General features: G+C 44.1%; 1 protein-coding gene across 7 annotated transcripts in view; it reads left to right on the top strand.

Annotated features, from left to right (window-relative positions):
* Positions 1-15,147, top strand: part of serac1 (serine active site containing 1) — a 435,627-nt gene that overhangs the window by 242,010 nt on the left and 178,470 nt on the right. For all 7 annotated transcript variants that reach the window (XR_005942391.1, XM_041182871.1, XM_041182869.1 and 4 more), the window contains exon 5: positions 10,902-11,033. Coding sequence is in view for 6 of the 7 variants with exons in the window: in XM_041182871.1 (XP_041038805.1) it covers positions 10,902-11,033 (132 nt within the window). In the remaining variant the exon portion in view is untranslated. The remainder of the gene's footprint in view (positions 1-10,901; positions 11,034-15,147) is intronic.

Raw genomic sequence — 15,147 nt, forward strand, 5'->3', positions numbered from 1 at the left:
TTGGTGCAGATCACCAGATGTGGGAAGTGGTCATCAGGAAGAATGGAGTTGGCGGTTGTAACAGCAATGGTCTCCTCTTGCTGAAGTTGTGTGCTGAGCTTGAGGTCTTAAGCACCAACACAGTTTTCCACCTCTCTCATCGCAACAAGTCATTTTGGATGCACCCTTGTTCCATGCACTGGCATCTAATTGACTATGTCATCACCAGTCAGAGGGACAGGAAGGATGTGCATGTAATGAATCACGGGATCTTAGAATTGTTACAGTGCAGAAAGAGGCCATTTGGCCCATCTTGTCTGCATCGGCCCTCCAAATGAGCAATTCACCTAGTGCCTTTCCTCTGCCTGAACATTTTTCTTTCTCAAATAACAATCTGATTCCTTTCTGAATGCCTCAATTGAATTGGTCTCCACCACAGTCTCAGGCAGTGCATTCCAAACCCTAACTACTCACTGTGTGTCGTGAGCACTACACTACAGTGTAGTGGCATTGCCATTGCTTCTATTGCCAATTACCTTGAATCTGTGCCCTCTCATTCTCAATTCATCACAAGTAGGAATAGTTTTCCCTATCTACTCTGTAATCTATCTGCAGCGCTGACTGCTGCACTGACCACCATCTTATCATTTCAAAGCTAAGCATCAAGATCTAGTGCCCTAGACACCCTTGGGGCATGAAGGTCCAGAAGCATCTCAATGTCTCAAGGCTCAAACAGGAAGTCATGGAAGAATCTCCACAGAGAAACTCAAGAGTCGACTTTGTGCAGCAAAATAGACACTTACTGCATTGGGGTAGACTAGGCAATTTCCAGGGATATATTGGTAGGGTAGGATTTTTGCGAGAGGGCTCCATTGGATTAAGGTTACGTCCCGTTACAGAAGACAAAAGACCCATCAGTGCAGGGTCACTGCTGCGTCTCACGTGAAGTGGCATGTTTGTTCAAAGTACATAGGGTGTGACCTCAATTTCATTTGATGCTTGATAAGGTTGAAATGCAGACAAGGAGTTAGGTGCAGACTCACTGCTGAATATCCAGGGATATATTGTACTCCACAGCTGTAGAGGCCCTTAGTGCTTTCTCTTGTAAGCATCAAGATTGGTTCAGTGAAAACAAGGTTGTAATCCAGAAACTGCTGGAGGAGAAACTTCCCCTCTACAGGGTTTACCTCAGTGACAAGTCATCACTATCCAAACACGATGCTTACCAAAACTCCGTAGAACTGTCCAATACAAGCTCAGAGGGAGATGCAAGCCACTTGGCTGAATTAGAAAGCAGATGAACTTCAGTTATATGCAGACCACAAAGACTAGAATAGGTTCTGCGATGCTTTGAAATCAGTCTAGCAGGTCATAACCTACTGGCTCATCACCAATCCTTGGTGCCAACGGGTCAACACTACTCATAGAAAAAGCCCAAATTCTAGAAAGATGAGCAGAGCACTTAGACCACATCCTCAATGGGCGTTCATCCATCAGTGAAGGAGCAATCAACAGGCACATGCAGGCTGCCATCAACGGCTTTCTTGATGACCGTCCCACACTTTTAGAAACAAGGAACAGAGTCAAACTCCTATCTAGTAGTAAAGCTCCAGGAGCTGATGGTATCCCACCTGAGGTCTACAAGGCTAGAGGTCACTACCTGGTCAAGACATTCACTGAAGGCTTTCAGCCTATGACTACCCCTTCAGTGGGAGCAAGGAACCATCCTGCAAGATTACAAAGATGCCTCCATTGCCCACCTGTACAAGCAGAAAGGAATTCACCCATATTGCGATAATCATAGAAGAATCTCACTGACCTCCATTGCCAGCAAAATCTTTGCCAGAATTCTTCTGATCAGTTTAGTGCAATATCTCAACCAGGATCTGCTACCAGAGAGTTGATGCTGTTTCAAACAAGGTCAAAGGACCACTGATATAATGTTTGCAGTTAGACATCTCCAGGAGAAATGCCAAGAACAGAACATGGACCTCAAAACCACATTTGTTGCCCTTAGACAGTCAGCCATGAGGACCAATGAAAGGTAATGAAGAAATTCAGCTGTCCTGAGAAATTCATCATAATGGTTTGACAGTTCCATAACGGTTTGCTCGTGCATTCACGGATGATGGTAAGTCCTCGGACCCATTCCCAGTCACTAAAGGCATTAAACAGGCCTGTGTGCTAACGGCAGCCTTCTTCAGCATGTTTTTCTCCACCGTGCTCTCTAATACCTTCTATGATGGTGATTCTGGCATCAAAATCAGATATCATATGGCTGGGAAGCTGCTCAATCTGAGACAATTCCGGACAAAGACCAAGATAGTCCGAGGGCATAATTTGGAATTTTCTGTTTGCTGGTGACTGTGCATTAACTGCCAGTTCAGAGCTGGACATGCAGTGCAGCATGGACCTATTCTCCAACGTATGCGACAGCTTTGGTCTTCCAATCATCACAAAGAAAACTCAAGTAATGTACCAATCTACTCCAAGAAATCCCGATCGTGAGTCCAAAGTTTCTGACCATGACCAGAACCTGTCAGTAGTGGACAAGTTCATTTATTTCGGCAGCTCACTCTCTCGAGCTGTCTATATTGGCAACAGGACACATGCAAGAATTGCCAAAGCAAATGTAGCCTTCAGCAGACTTTGAACATCAGTCTGGGACTGAAGAGGAGTAAGTCTACTTGCCAAACTGAGAGCCTATAGAGTAATAGTCCTGCCCACTCTGCTCTTCGCATGGGAACTTGGACTGCAGCATCATGCCAAGAAGCTCAATCCCTTTCACTTGAGCTGCCTTTGGAGGCTTCTGAAAATCAGATAGCAGGTCACGATACCATGCACTGAGGTGCTCATCCAATCTGGCAGGCCAAGCATCCACACCATATTGAGACAGTCACAACTGAGCTGGACTGGTCATGTGCCAGAATGCCTGACACTCACTTGCCAAAGTGAATTTTCTGTATAGAGCTTGAATCTCGGGTGCACTCCCGTGGCGATTAAGAGAAGTGCTTCAAAGACACTCTGAAGGCTTCACTAAGGAGTTTCGATACTGACTTTGACTCCTGGGAGAAGGTCGCCCAGGATCGCTGAACCTGGCGCAACCAAAGGAAAAAACAGTGCAGCCTCCTTCGAAAACTAGTGCATATCGGAGGCAGAGGGGGAAAGGGCAAGGAGAGCAAATCCTGAGCCAGCAACTTATCCAGAGCTCAATTGAATGTGGGATCCTGTCCTATTTGCAGCAGAACCTTCTGGGCGCAGATCAGCAGTAGCAGTCACCTACTCAGCAGAAGCCTACCAAACACCAAGGTGATGAACATCGTCATTGTTAGCCTCAAAAGACAAACAGGAAGAAAGAAAGAGCAGACTGTTGGAGCGATCATTGGTAGCTGGATGCTTGTAGGCCTGAGATTTCAGTGTAGCTGCTGGAAGAAGTGCGAAAGCAAGTTCATATCAGGGCTTGGGTGGCACTTTAAACATGATGCAAGCGCTAGCTTCTATGTCGGGTGACAACGCGGCTGCTGCCTCAAAGCCTGTCTCCGGCTGTGAGTTGTTGACCAATCATTGTTGTCAATCATTAATTGGTCAGCTGACACAAGATTTCTGTGGGAGTTGGATCTGGAAAGCCTTCACCATCCGCTTCCGTTCTGCCTTTCCTTTCCTGCTGGGTCCTGTATAACCCCAGCCTATGTTTTTGATTCCAAGATGTGCATCTGCACATTTGATTTACCATTGGGATCACAAGCCACTGTGACTCAGCAGTCTGCAAGGAAGAAAGTAATTGGTGCTTCAGATAATTTTACTTCAAGAATCCCTGGCTAGTCCTACATATGAAAATAGGCTTGGAGCAGCTGGAAGATGAAGTATCAGAAATGATGGTACAGCAGTTGTATCGAATTTTAAGGAATGGGGCTACAAGAAAGAAAGGACTTTATTTCATATAGCACCTTTCACAATCTCCAGATGTACCAACATGCTTCACAGCTAATGAGTTAATTTTGAAGTGTAATCATGTTATAATGTAGGAAACATGACAGCCAATTTGTACACATCCAAGTTCCGCAGACAGAAATAAGATAATTTACTTTGTTGATTGAGGGATAACTGTTGGCTAGTACACTGGGAAAACTTTGCTGCTCTTTTACGAATGGTGCCATGGGATCTTTTACATCCACCTCGGGGGCAGACGGGAACTTGGCTTGACATCTCATCAAAAAGTGCAACTCAGTACTGAACTAGTGCTGGCCTAGATTTTGTGTTTAATCTCTGGAATAGGGCTTGAACCCATAATATTTTTATCTCTGAAGTGAGAGTGCTACCACTAAGACAAGGCTTTACACATATTTTTTATCCCACAGAAGGCTTTTGACTTGTTGAGTTCCTTGCAGTGCCTCAGAGGTAGTGGCGAGAAAAGTTGCTCATGTCATTAAATTTCATCCTTATTCTTCCAGAGTAAGAAAATGGAAAAACCCAAAGTAAATCATAATCTGGAGAATAGTAATATGGACTCAAAACGTTAATTCTGTCTCTGTCCACACAGTTGCTGCCAGACCTGTTGAGTTTTTCCAGCTCTTTCTGTTTTTATTTCATAATCTGAGATCATCCTGAATCATCAAATTGGAATGATTTTGTTGTGAATGTTGAATTTGGCTGTTGACAGGCAATTAGCAGTCAATTAAACACTAAGATAAAAGCAAAATACTGCGGATGCTGGAAATCTGAAACAAAAACAAAAATACCTGGAAAAACTCAGCAGGTCTGACAGCATCTGCGGAGAGGAATACAGTTAACGTTTCGAGTCCGTATGACTCTTCATCAGAAGAGTTAACATTCAGTGAAACTTGAGTTTTGGTTTCTGGTTGATTTTAGATATTCTGCCCCTCTAAAGAAATATTAGCATTCTTGCAAGCACAGAGGTAATGTCATTCTTCATTTGGCCAATGATTTGTGTTCACATCATAATTTTCTCTACCATTATGTTATTAGGCTTTGCTTTGAGAGTCATTTCTCCAAAAAGTGGTTACCTCAGATAAGAGAGAATGATTTAATCTATATTTTCCTTTTCTTCCTCAGTGAGGTTATAGAATAACAACACTGATTCTTCCCTGAAGATGCCAGGGGAAGCAGAATCATTGCATTGTTTAACATGGAGAATAACATGCATGGGATAGGGGAGAAAATTACACAAGCACTGCAGGAATTCACAAGGGCTCCTTCGACAGCACCTTCCAAACTCAAGACCACTACCATCTAGAAGAATAAAGGCAGCAGATAGTTGAGAACACCACCACCTGAAAGTTCCCTTCCAAGTCACTCACCATCCTGACTTGGAAATATATCATCGTTCCTTCACTGTTGCTGGGTCAAAATCCTGGAACTCCCTTCCTAACAGCACTATGGGTGTACCTATACCACATGGACTGCAGTGGTTCATGAAAGGAGCTCACCCCCACCTTCTCAAGGGCAACTAGGGCTGGTCAATAAGTGCTGGCCCAGGCAGCGAAGTCCACAACCCGTGAATGAATAAAAAAAAAATTGATATAAATTGACATAGAAATTGATAACTGATAAAATACTAAGGTTCATCTAGTTCACATTCTATCAACCTGGTATTACACGTTGCAATGTTAATGGAGTTACTGATTAATTATAGTAATCCATTTCTATCAATTTTCCTGCAGCTAACTCAAACATGATGTGAGGAAAACCCCAGTGTAGGAGAACTTTGGGAAGCATGGCCTGCATTTTGAGAAGGTGGCAGAGGCGGTTGAGTTGACACACGATGTGCTAATTGCCCAACTTAAAGCTGCCTCTGTGGAACTTTTCCGGGCACAGCTTCATGGGCAAGACAACCACCCACCCGATAGCAGCAGGCAGGGAATTATGCTCATTAAGGAGACATTTGAGAGATACTTAAATAAGAAATTGCAATTTCAACAGATGCTCACAGGCCCTATGCTGTCTCAGCACCTCATTCAACTAGATGAGACGGTTGCACAGTGGGAAGTCCTTGACTGAAACGGCAGCTATGTAACATTACGTATAAACGAAGCAATCATTGAATAGAAGCTCACGCACATCACTAACCTGCCATTTTTGAAACATAGCTGTACGATTGTGATTGGTGGCAAAGAGAATGCCTTTTTCATAAAGGTGCAAGGGAAGTTTGGCAGTTAAGGTGCAAGTGTCTAACACTATCTCTGATAATGGGGGCCACCTACTCAGGCAGGCTGGAGCAGTGGTCCCAGCAATGAAGTTAGTCACATAGGGATCATTGATCGAGGGGCCAGAAGGCGATACTCACGGAACCAAGTGTACTGCCATAGAATCAGCTTCCTGACCATATTGGAACAGCAGTGCCACTGATGGTTTTGTCATTCTAGGCAAATGGTGGTTGAGTTGTGTGCACTTCTGGAGGATCGCATAATGACTCGAAGCTCAAGAGGTCACTCTGTGCCAGGAGCTATTAAGCTGACAGTAACCTTGAACTATCTAGCATTGGGCTTTTTTCAAGGGCCAGCAGATGACCTATGTGGGATCTCGCAATCAGCAGCCTACAGTGACAGATGCACTTCTTGTGAGGACATTTGACTTTGTTGCCCACAGATGCCAATAGTTAGGCACAGAAGGCTGTGGGGTCTGCCTAAATGGTATGGTTCCCTCGGGTGCTGGCCACGATCGCCCGCATGAGTGCTGTCATCAAAACACAAAACACCATTATCTCAGTACTGAACATTCATTAGTAGGAAAGGTTTCCGCTCAATAAACGTTCAGCTTGTGTTCCTACGTAGTTCCTTCATGGTTTTGTGGAACTGTCATGATTCATTCATTCTGAGGCAGTTGCAGATGCAGCTTATTTCACCACACAGCCTTCGTGAGTGACTCCTGGTGGACAAGGGGCGCCCAGTAAATGGATGGCTGCTGACCCCGGTGCAAAACCCCGCAACTGAGGCACACGAGAGTTATAGCTGCTGATATCTCAGCACCAGGACAACCATTCAGTGGGCAATTGGCCTCCTGAAAATGCAGTTTGTGTGCCTTGACTGATCAGGGATGGCCTCTGCTATGCCCCAACAAGGGTTTCCCACATTACTATGGTCTGCTGCGTACTGCACAACATGGCCATCCAGAGAAGAGTGTAACTAGAGGAGGTCCAAGGGGAAAAACGTGCTGCATCGGAGAATGAGGATCTCGAGAAGGATCAACCAGAGGCACATCAAGGCAACTCAGAGATAATACTCATGTGGAGACACCCTGATCACGTTGGCAAGGAAATCTGGGCTGTCCCAAACCAGGAAAGCTTCTGAGCATGGCAGACACTCCAATGGAACATCTAAATCAAGCTTCCCTTTTTCTCACAGCGGCCCCCCCTCCAAAGTGCAATGACAGATCCACTTCACTTCTTATGATGTGGCAAGTCTTCTGTGAGAGCACCTGGCCAAATGGCATTCTCAGACTTTACACATAGTGACAATGAATTGCTATCTCAAACAACTAGCGACCTTGACCAATGTCACTTTTCAAATAAAGCGCTTTTGCTCAAATTAAAGTGCATGGATTAATAAAAGATTCATAATGTGCACCCAGGTGATCACCCTTTGTGATGCTGATGTTGCTTCTCAGGCCTTTTACAAGTGCTCCTCTGTGGCCAGAGCAGATGTGGAGACAGGCTGCTCAAGAGGGTATTCTGGTGGCAAAGCTGTGTGTGGCACTCAGGATCATGTTCCAATGCACCAGGGCAGGCTAATCCAACTTCATTTGTGCAGGGATAGCTTTGGTTATGGTGGCATAAGCGGTATCGTGGCTTCAATCAAGAGCCTGGCTTCAGAGGATGGGCGGCCCTTGTGTGGTGGCACCATATACACCATTCTTTTCTGCCTCAGCCCTTTCATGGTCCAGCTGCACACCCTCACTTACCAGGTGCATGAGAACATTCAACTGGAAGTGATTACATCCATGCGCCATCAATCCTGCGATAAGTAACTCACCTCTTGACTCCCTAATGCCTGTCCATCATCTACAAGGCACAAGTCAGGAGTGTGATGGAATACTCTCCACTTGCCTGAATGAGTGCAGCTCCCACAACACTGAAGAAATTTGACACCATCCAGGACAAAGCAGCCCACTTGATTGGCACCACATCCACAAACATTCACTACCTCCACCACCTACGCACAGTAACATCAGTGTGTACCATCTACAAGATGCACTGCAGGAACTCACCAAGGCTTCTTAGAACCATAGAAAAGTTACAGCGCAGAAGGAGGCCATTCAGCCCATCTTGCCCATGCCAGCCCAAGGACATCCAGGTGCCCTTTCTAATCCTACCTTCCTGCACCTGGCCCATAGTCCTGCAGCTTACAGCACTTAAGGTACAGATCCAGGTACTTTTTAAGAGTTTAAAGTTTCTGCCTCTACCATCAACTTGGGCAGCGAATTCCAGACACGCACTACCCTCTGCGTAAAAAATGTTCTTCCTTATGTCCCCTCTACACCTTCTGCCACTTATCTTGAATCTATGTCCCCTGGTTCTAGAATTCCCCATCTTAGACAGCACCTTCCAAACCCACGACCACTACCATCTGAAAGGACAAGGGCAGCAGATAGATGGGAACACCACCACCTGGAAGTTCCCCTCCAAGTCATTCACCAATCCTGACTTGGAAATATATCACAGCCCCTTCACTGTCGCTGGGTCAAAATCCTGGAACCCCCTTCCTAACTGTGGATGTACCTACATCACATGGACTGTAGCAGTTCAAGAAGGCAGCTCACCACTGGCGCCTCAAGGGCAACTAGGGATGGGCAATAAATGCTCACCTGGTCAGCGAAGCCCACATCCCGTGAATGAATAAAAAAATGCAAAGGATCAGTCAAATCTACAGAATGCATCATACAATTTGTTCATGCCAGTCCACTACTGTATCCACTTATGGACTGTTGCTTAAGACTGTCCATGAGGATGGTTATTCTTTCAATATCCACTTATTTGCCTAATACATTGCGGTGTTCATGTCATGAATAAACACCTCCGTTTTCACTGCAAGGGACCACACACTGACTCAGGAAACTCTGCCAGATGTACACATATCCCAGTTGCTGGCCTACGAACATGTGCTTTCTACATAACTCCCGAGGTACTGCACCTCCAGGCGAGTAAGCATGGTTGGAGCTTCCTTCCACCCTCCAATAGGAACTGTCTAGTGGCCTCTGCCTTTATCATTTGCTCCCGCTCAGACTTGTCATGATGCTTACCATGTGCCACGCATTCTAAAGTCGCCTGAGGCCACACTGAGATGCGTGCACCTGCAAAGGTGGAGGGTGTGTTTGACTCTAGTGATGATGGTTCCTCAGGGTGCAAGTTGTCCTGAGGTAGTCTTGGCTACTTCCACTTTCAGCTGCTGCTGATCCTCTGTCATCGGCCCAGTGTTAGAGGAAAAACAGTCACTTGATGATCTTCATCTCAGTGGACGGTTCATCAGACATCTTTCGTGTGGCATCTACTGGAAACGACTTCACAGAGTTAGAAGCTGCTTCAAAGATATTCCATAGTGTAGTCAATAAACTTCCACCCTCTGTCACATACCAGTTTCATCGTCATCAACCGCCTGGACTGCGACTACCGTGCAAATGTCATGGGCCTCTTCCTCCATGAGTTTCAGTAGACATAAGTAGGTCACTCCATTCCCTGAATGACTCTCGCAGGCATTGTGTGTTCATTTCTCCTGTAATGTGAGGATGGTGTGGTCAGCTACACTGAACTTTCTGATTTGCCCATCCTGATTCATTATCAGAAGTTTTGCTCCTATCATTGCATTTGCCCAGGGCTTACATTACCACCCTCCCAAGCTTACATAGCTTTGTTCACTTCCCTCGTTTGAGAGTTGGGAGTGGATAATAATCTCCTTGCTCTGCCTGATCACTGCCTGCCTTGCAACCCTCCTGTACAGGCATGTGCCACCCCTGTAAGATGCACACGGCTGACAGCTTGACTTTGCTTCATACTCACCTTGCAAGTACACATAGTGTTATTAAAGTGCTTCCTGCACTGGACCTGCTAATCAAGCTCCTACTGCTTGGCCTCTCTGGTGACCTCCAGCTATCCCTCCTCAGTTTCCTAGCAGATGACCTCCTGCTCCTCTCCAGAAAAAAATTGCTGTTCTGGCCTGTACTACTTAACTCATGACCTTCAGGGTGGCGTGGGTGAAATTTGAGGCGGACCTACCACACAGACTGCTATGTTATTCCTCTGATTATGTTCATACATGACTGATTCTCTCTGTGTGCCCACACCTTGAATCCAGGCAGCACCCTTTAAATGGGGCCTGCTACTTCAAACTCGTACCTCCTGCTCATGGCCGCCATCCACCATTGGATGACCATTGCCAGGTCTACTCACTAGTTGCCTCCGCAATATGCTGTTCAGCACACTTCAACCTCCAGCGAACAGGGACCCAGAAATTGTCCCAACATTGGGGTGCCACAAAGATTTGGAAAATCCAGCCATGTGGGTCCATATTTGCATGAGATGAGTTTTGTTTCTGACATTGCAATTGTCCTCCTTGGATACTGTGCATAGACTTTGAGCTATTTCCTTACTTCTAAGGTAGCATTCTGAAGTCTTTGAATTAAGTTCCACTCTGACACTACTGTAGGATGAGTGGACCCACTCACAGTTGTCTTGTTCTATCAGTTGCTTCGATTCAGTAACTTTTTTCCATAGAAACAAAAACTGAAGAAGGGTCATGAGGACTCAACGTTAACTCTGTTTCTCTGTCCACAGAAGATGCTAGACCTGCTGAGTTTTTCTGGCATTTTCTGTTTTTGTTACTGTAGAAAGTTAATGGGTTGCAGATCATGTTTTTATGTATGTAAGTAACCTTTGCAAATGCTTAATTTTTGTAGTTATTTGTGTTTTACAGAGCAATACATGAGACTAGATGTGGAAGACCATGAGTCTGGTTTGTGGCTTCTTCTAAAACAGACTCAGTCTGCAGTTAAACCAGCTCGTGTGCAGGCTGTACAGGAACTCGCAAAGAAGCATCACTGGCATGGTAATAAAAGGGACTAGATGTCCAAACTTAACCAGCAGGTTTAAAAAAAACAAATTTTAGGATTGTAATCTTGCCATTTAGCACTCTATTTCCTACACATTCAGGGTTACTGTTTAAGCTTCAGCAAAGAAGTTACACATTACTGAGTCTGGAGAAACAACCAAGTTTACAACATAGAAGGAGACAATTCAACAACACCTTGCATTTACATGATTCCTTTAATGTTGTAAAATTTAGCCCATCTTTCCTGGCACAATCCAGAATGATTTTCACTGCTCTCTCACCAGATACTCATGCAGCATCTTTTGCTTGGAATGTTTAGGATTTGTTTAACCAGAGCACATAAGATCATTAAAGTGCTCCCTGAACTCAAGCGAATACCAGATAAAGTGAAATTGAAGAAAGAGAAGAAAATATGAAGTAGAATATAATGTGGGAAAGCGGGTGAATCTAAAACTGCATAATGCTTTGGGCTATCACACTGCCTTTTACTTTTAGGAGCTATTTTGATTTCAGCCAGCCTGACAGAATGAAAGCCTGCTCTTTCTGCCAGTTATAAGAGCAAGTAAGCCAGTTTGGGAAGTACGAATTTAATTCCTAGTAGGCACAAAACTGCACACAGAGTGACAATATTACTGAGGTGTTGAGGAAAACTGGTCTGGGAAATAGTAAAATTTGTACCAATGCAGTTTTTCCTAAGGTAAGGTTAAAAATATGGCAGTGTTGAAAATTTCAGATCCATCATAGATACTCGAGGTTCAATGGGACTAGCCGCTCCCTTACATGGACCCCACAGTTCTGCTGTTTTGGAGTTGATTCATGCTGCTCAAGATCCAGATAAACAAAGGTATAACCTGGGAGTTGTAATAATCCATCCCCACAATGGCCCGGATCTTCCATGGAGCAGCAATCATCGTAAGGTTGCCGCCCTGCTCAAACTTCTGCCCGTCCAACGCTGCTCCGTGTTTCTTGCCGGGTTCAAGCTTCAAGCCCAGCTTCTCCAGAAATGTGCAGCACTGTGTCCCTCTGAGAACTGTCGTAGCACTGTGCCAATGGGCTAGACAGGACGTGCTCCCTTTTTACAGTACTAGCTGCCATATGTTATTGAATGGGTGAGTGGATGAATGAGTAAGTAAGCAGGGTGGTAGGGTTGATGGGTGGGGTGGCAGTTGGGTGAGATTGCAAGTGGGTAGGGTGGCAAGTGGGTGAGGTGAGTTGGGGTGTGGTTGTGTCAAGAGGGATAGTTAGGTTGGGAGTTAGTCAGATTGGCTCAGTGTGAGTGCTTGGGGTGTCTATTCTGTAGATACCAAAGAGTTAAGTTTTAATCTATCTAATATTTTCTGGGTAACTATCCAGCTAAGTATGTGGAACTGTCCAAAGTCTCTCCAACTCTTAACTTGGGGTCGGACACTTTTGCCAAAGGTCCTGGGGAACAGGGGAATTGCCCATTGGAAGTTCAAACTTCTTGGTCAATTACCACGGAGGTCAGCACTTTAGAACTTCTGCAGTGTCCTGATGGTATGTTGGATTGTGTGTTCAGTTTCCATTGATCCGGAGACCGGAAGATCTGAGCCAATGTGTCTTTTGCACGTGCTTTCACGTGCACTTCTCCAGTGTTCCACTAGTCAGAACTGATGAATACAAGCGAAGCAAAGTCAAGAAGTTGTTTTTTAATACAGAAAGTAGTAACTTAACAAAATAGTATTTCCGGACTTTTGTTTTACTTCCCATGATAGAGAACAACCAAACTGTGCTACACCAGCCTGGCTGATGGGCAGAAAGCTCAATTTTGATTTTTTTCCCTCTTTCTGATCAGCCTCTAACTGTAAAAATTGACTGACTGCATCTTAATTTCCAGCCCAGTCCAAGGCTCTTCTTGCAGGCTCGTCCAAACTGATTAACGATATGTTTCACTTTTTTTTTTAAGAGACCACATGGAACTTGTGTCCTGGACTTTCCCCTGGATAGGGATGGGTGGTCTTTTGAAAACTCAAACCTAATATCCCCCCTCCATTAATCTCCCCCACCCCAGTCATGTCCGGCCAACAAGAAGAGTCTCATCAGACATATGTCACCTGCCCTCTTCTGAGCTCTAATGAATTGGGTCATCCCAATGTTGAGAGGCAGGGATGTTTGGAGACCTGGGACAGGATATCAGCCCTTTCTATTTTCCCGGCTCATTCCCTTCAATTGACTTTGCACATCTAACTTAACTACGTAACTTTTTTTCCCAACCTTAGCTGAAAGTTAAAAATTAGGCCCTAGCAGACTTGGATTTGAACATAACCATTTCAATATAATTCATTTTAGAATCCTTTCTAAAGATGAATGGTCAAAAACTCCATAAAAGCTTCATGCTTCATTTTCCCAAGCTATATCTGACCTGGGAATGTTTGTTATTAATATTGGGAGACAAAGATTGCATTCTCCACTGCTGATGTTCTCTTTGTAAAACACTGGTGAATACCTTAACAGGGTGGGAAGTTAACAGCTTGACTCACTTAGTTCATCCTGCATGTTAGCTCAGCACAATTTTGGTTCTTCTCAAATTACCTTCATTTCCCTCCTAACTTGTAGTATTCAATCAAAATGTGGTAATTTTTCCTTAGAATTACATTAGTCTAGGTACTTTGATTGCACCAGGCAGCTTTCTATCCCATTAATAAATCTGAAATGCAAAGTGCTTACTTTTCAAGTTGCATTTAGTGCACAATTGTATGATTTTATATCCCTGAATTATTATCGCCTGTAACTGAAATAGATGGTAAATCTGTTCAAATATTCACTGTTTGAACTTAGATTTAACAGATGAGAAACAAATAATTTTCAGACATTAAGTGACAAAATGCCATACATTAAGCTAATAAGTAGCAGGTTCTTTCAGTGCTGCAGCCATCAGATTGATATTTTTCTGCTTTGTTTAAAATTATTTTGTTAAAGTTATTGAGAAATATTGTTAGGACCCAGGTCTGAATTCTCTTGTTTAAATATATGCTTAAAGACATCAATAACATTAGCATAGCTGCTTCAACATGTTCAGTAATAAGGATGCTTGTTTTTGGGATTTTTACTAGCAGAGCAAAAGGGGCAGTTGTAAGGACATTTTTCACGCAAAGTGTTATTAAAACTAGGAAGGGTAGAGTTTCTGTTTTGAATGCAATTGGAAATTTACGCTCACTTTGATTTTCTTTTTCTTTTTCAAACACAGACCATACACTCCCAACCTAGCTTTTTATCACCCTGCCATCATACTCTGCTCTAGCTCTTGCTACCTTATAATGGCCAGTAACTATTCTTGTGTGTGAATAATAGCATGGAACACATTTGGAGAGAAAAGTTAGTCACAGGAAAGCTGAGGTAGATTAGGGACCAAATTGGAAATCATCTTGTGTAGACAGAAGACTTGACTGAGGCACTAAATAAATACTTTGCAGCTGTCTTTTCTATAGAAGAGGATACAGCCATTGCCAGAGTAAAGGTACAGGTGGTAAGAAATTGGTTAGGATAAAAATAGATAAAAAGGGGGTACTTAACCAAGCAGCAACACCCAAAAGTAGAAAAGACACCTGACCTAGATGAGATACATTCTATGTTGCAAGGGAAATCAGGGTGGAAACATCAGAGGCCTTACCACAATGTTTGAATCCTCTTTGGATACGGGAATTGAAGTTTGAAAATTTTACACCCTGTTCTGAAAAGGAGAAAGAGATAACCAGGCTAGACAACCTAACAAGACCACAGGAGTATTTTAACTCCCAAAGCAGGCGGGGTTTAAAATTTTTAAAATCTGAAACCTAAACTCAATCCGCCTTGCTCCAAACCCACCAATTTCCCCTTATACATGAAAGCGGGACTACAGCAGTTGACCAATCCACTCCCAGGAGTCTGGTCGCTCATTTAAATCTTTTAATAAGGCTGCATGCTACTCTTTATTACTCTTCCAGCTTTAACACCAGGTTCCCCAGGCCCCCCAAGCTAATCTGCTTCCCTTCCCATGATTGCCTCCTCTGCCAAAATTCCCATCTCTGCCTATGAAATAACAGAGGGTTGGTGACGGTAGTGGAGGTGATGTATATATCTATTTCCAGAAGGTGTTCGACAAAGTGATTCAGTG

The sequence above is a fragment of the Carcharodon carcharias genome, chromosome 2 (assembly GCF_017639515.1).
Source record: "Carcharodon carcharias isolate sCarCar2 chromosome 2, sCarCar2.pri, whole genome shotgun sequence".
Taxonomy (NCBI): Eukaryota; Metazoa; Chordata; class Chondrichthyes; order Lamniformes; family Lamnidae; genus Carcharodon; species Carcharodon carcharias.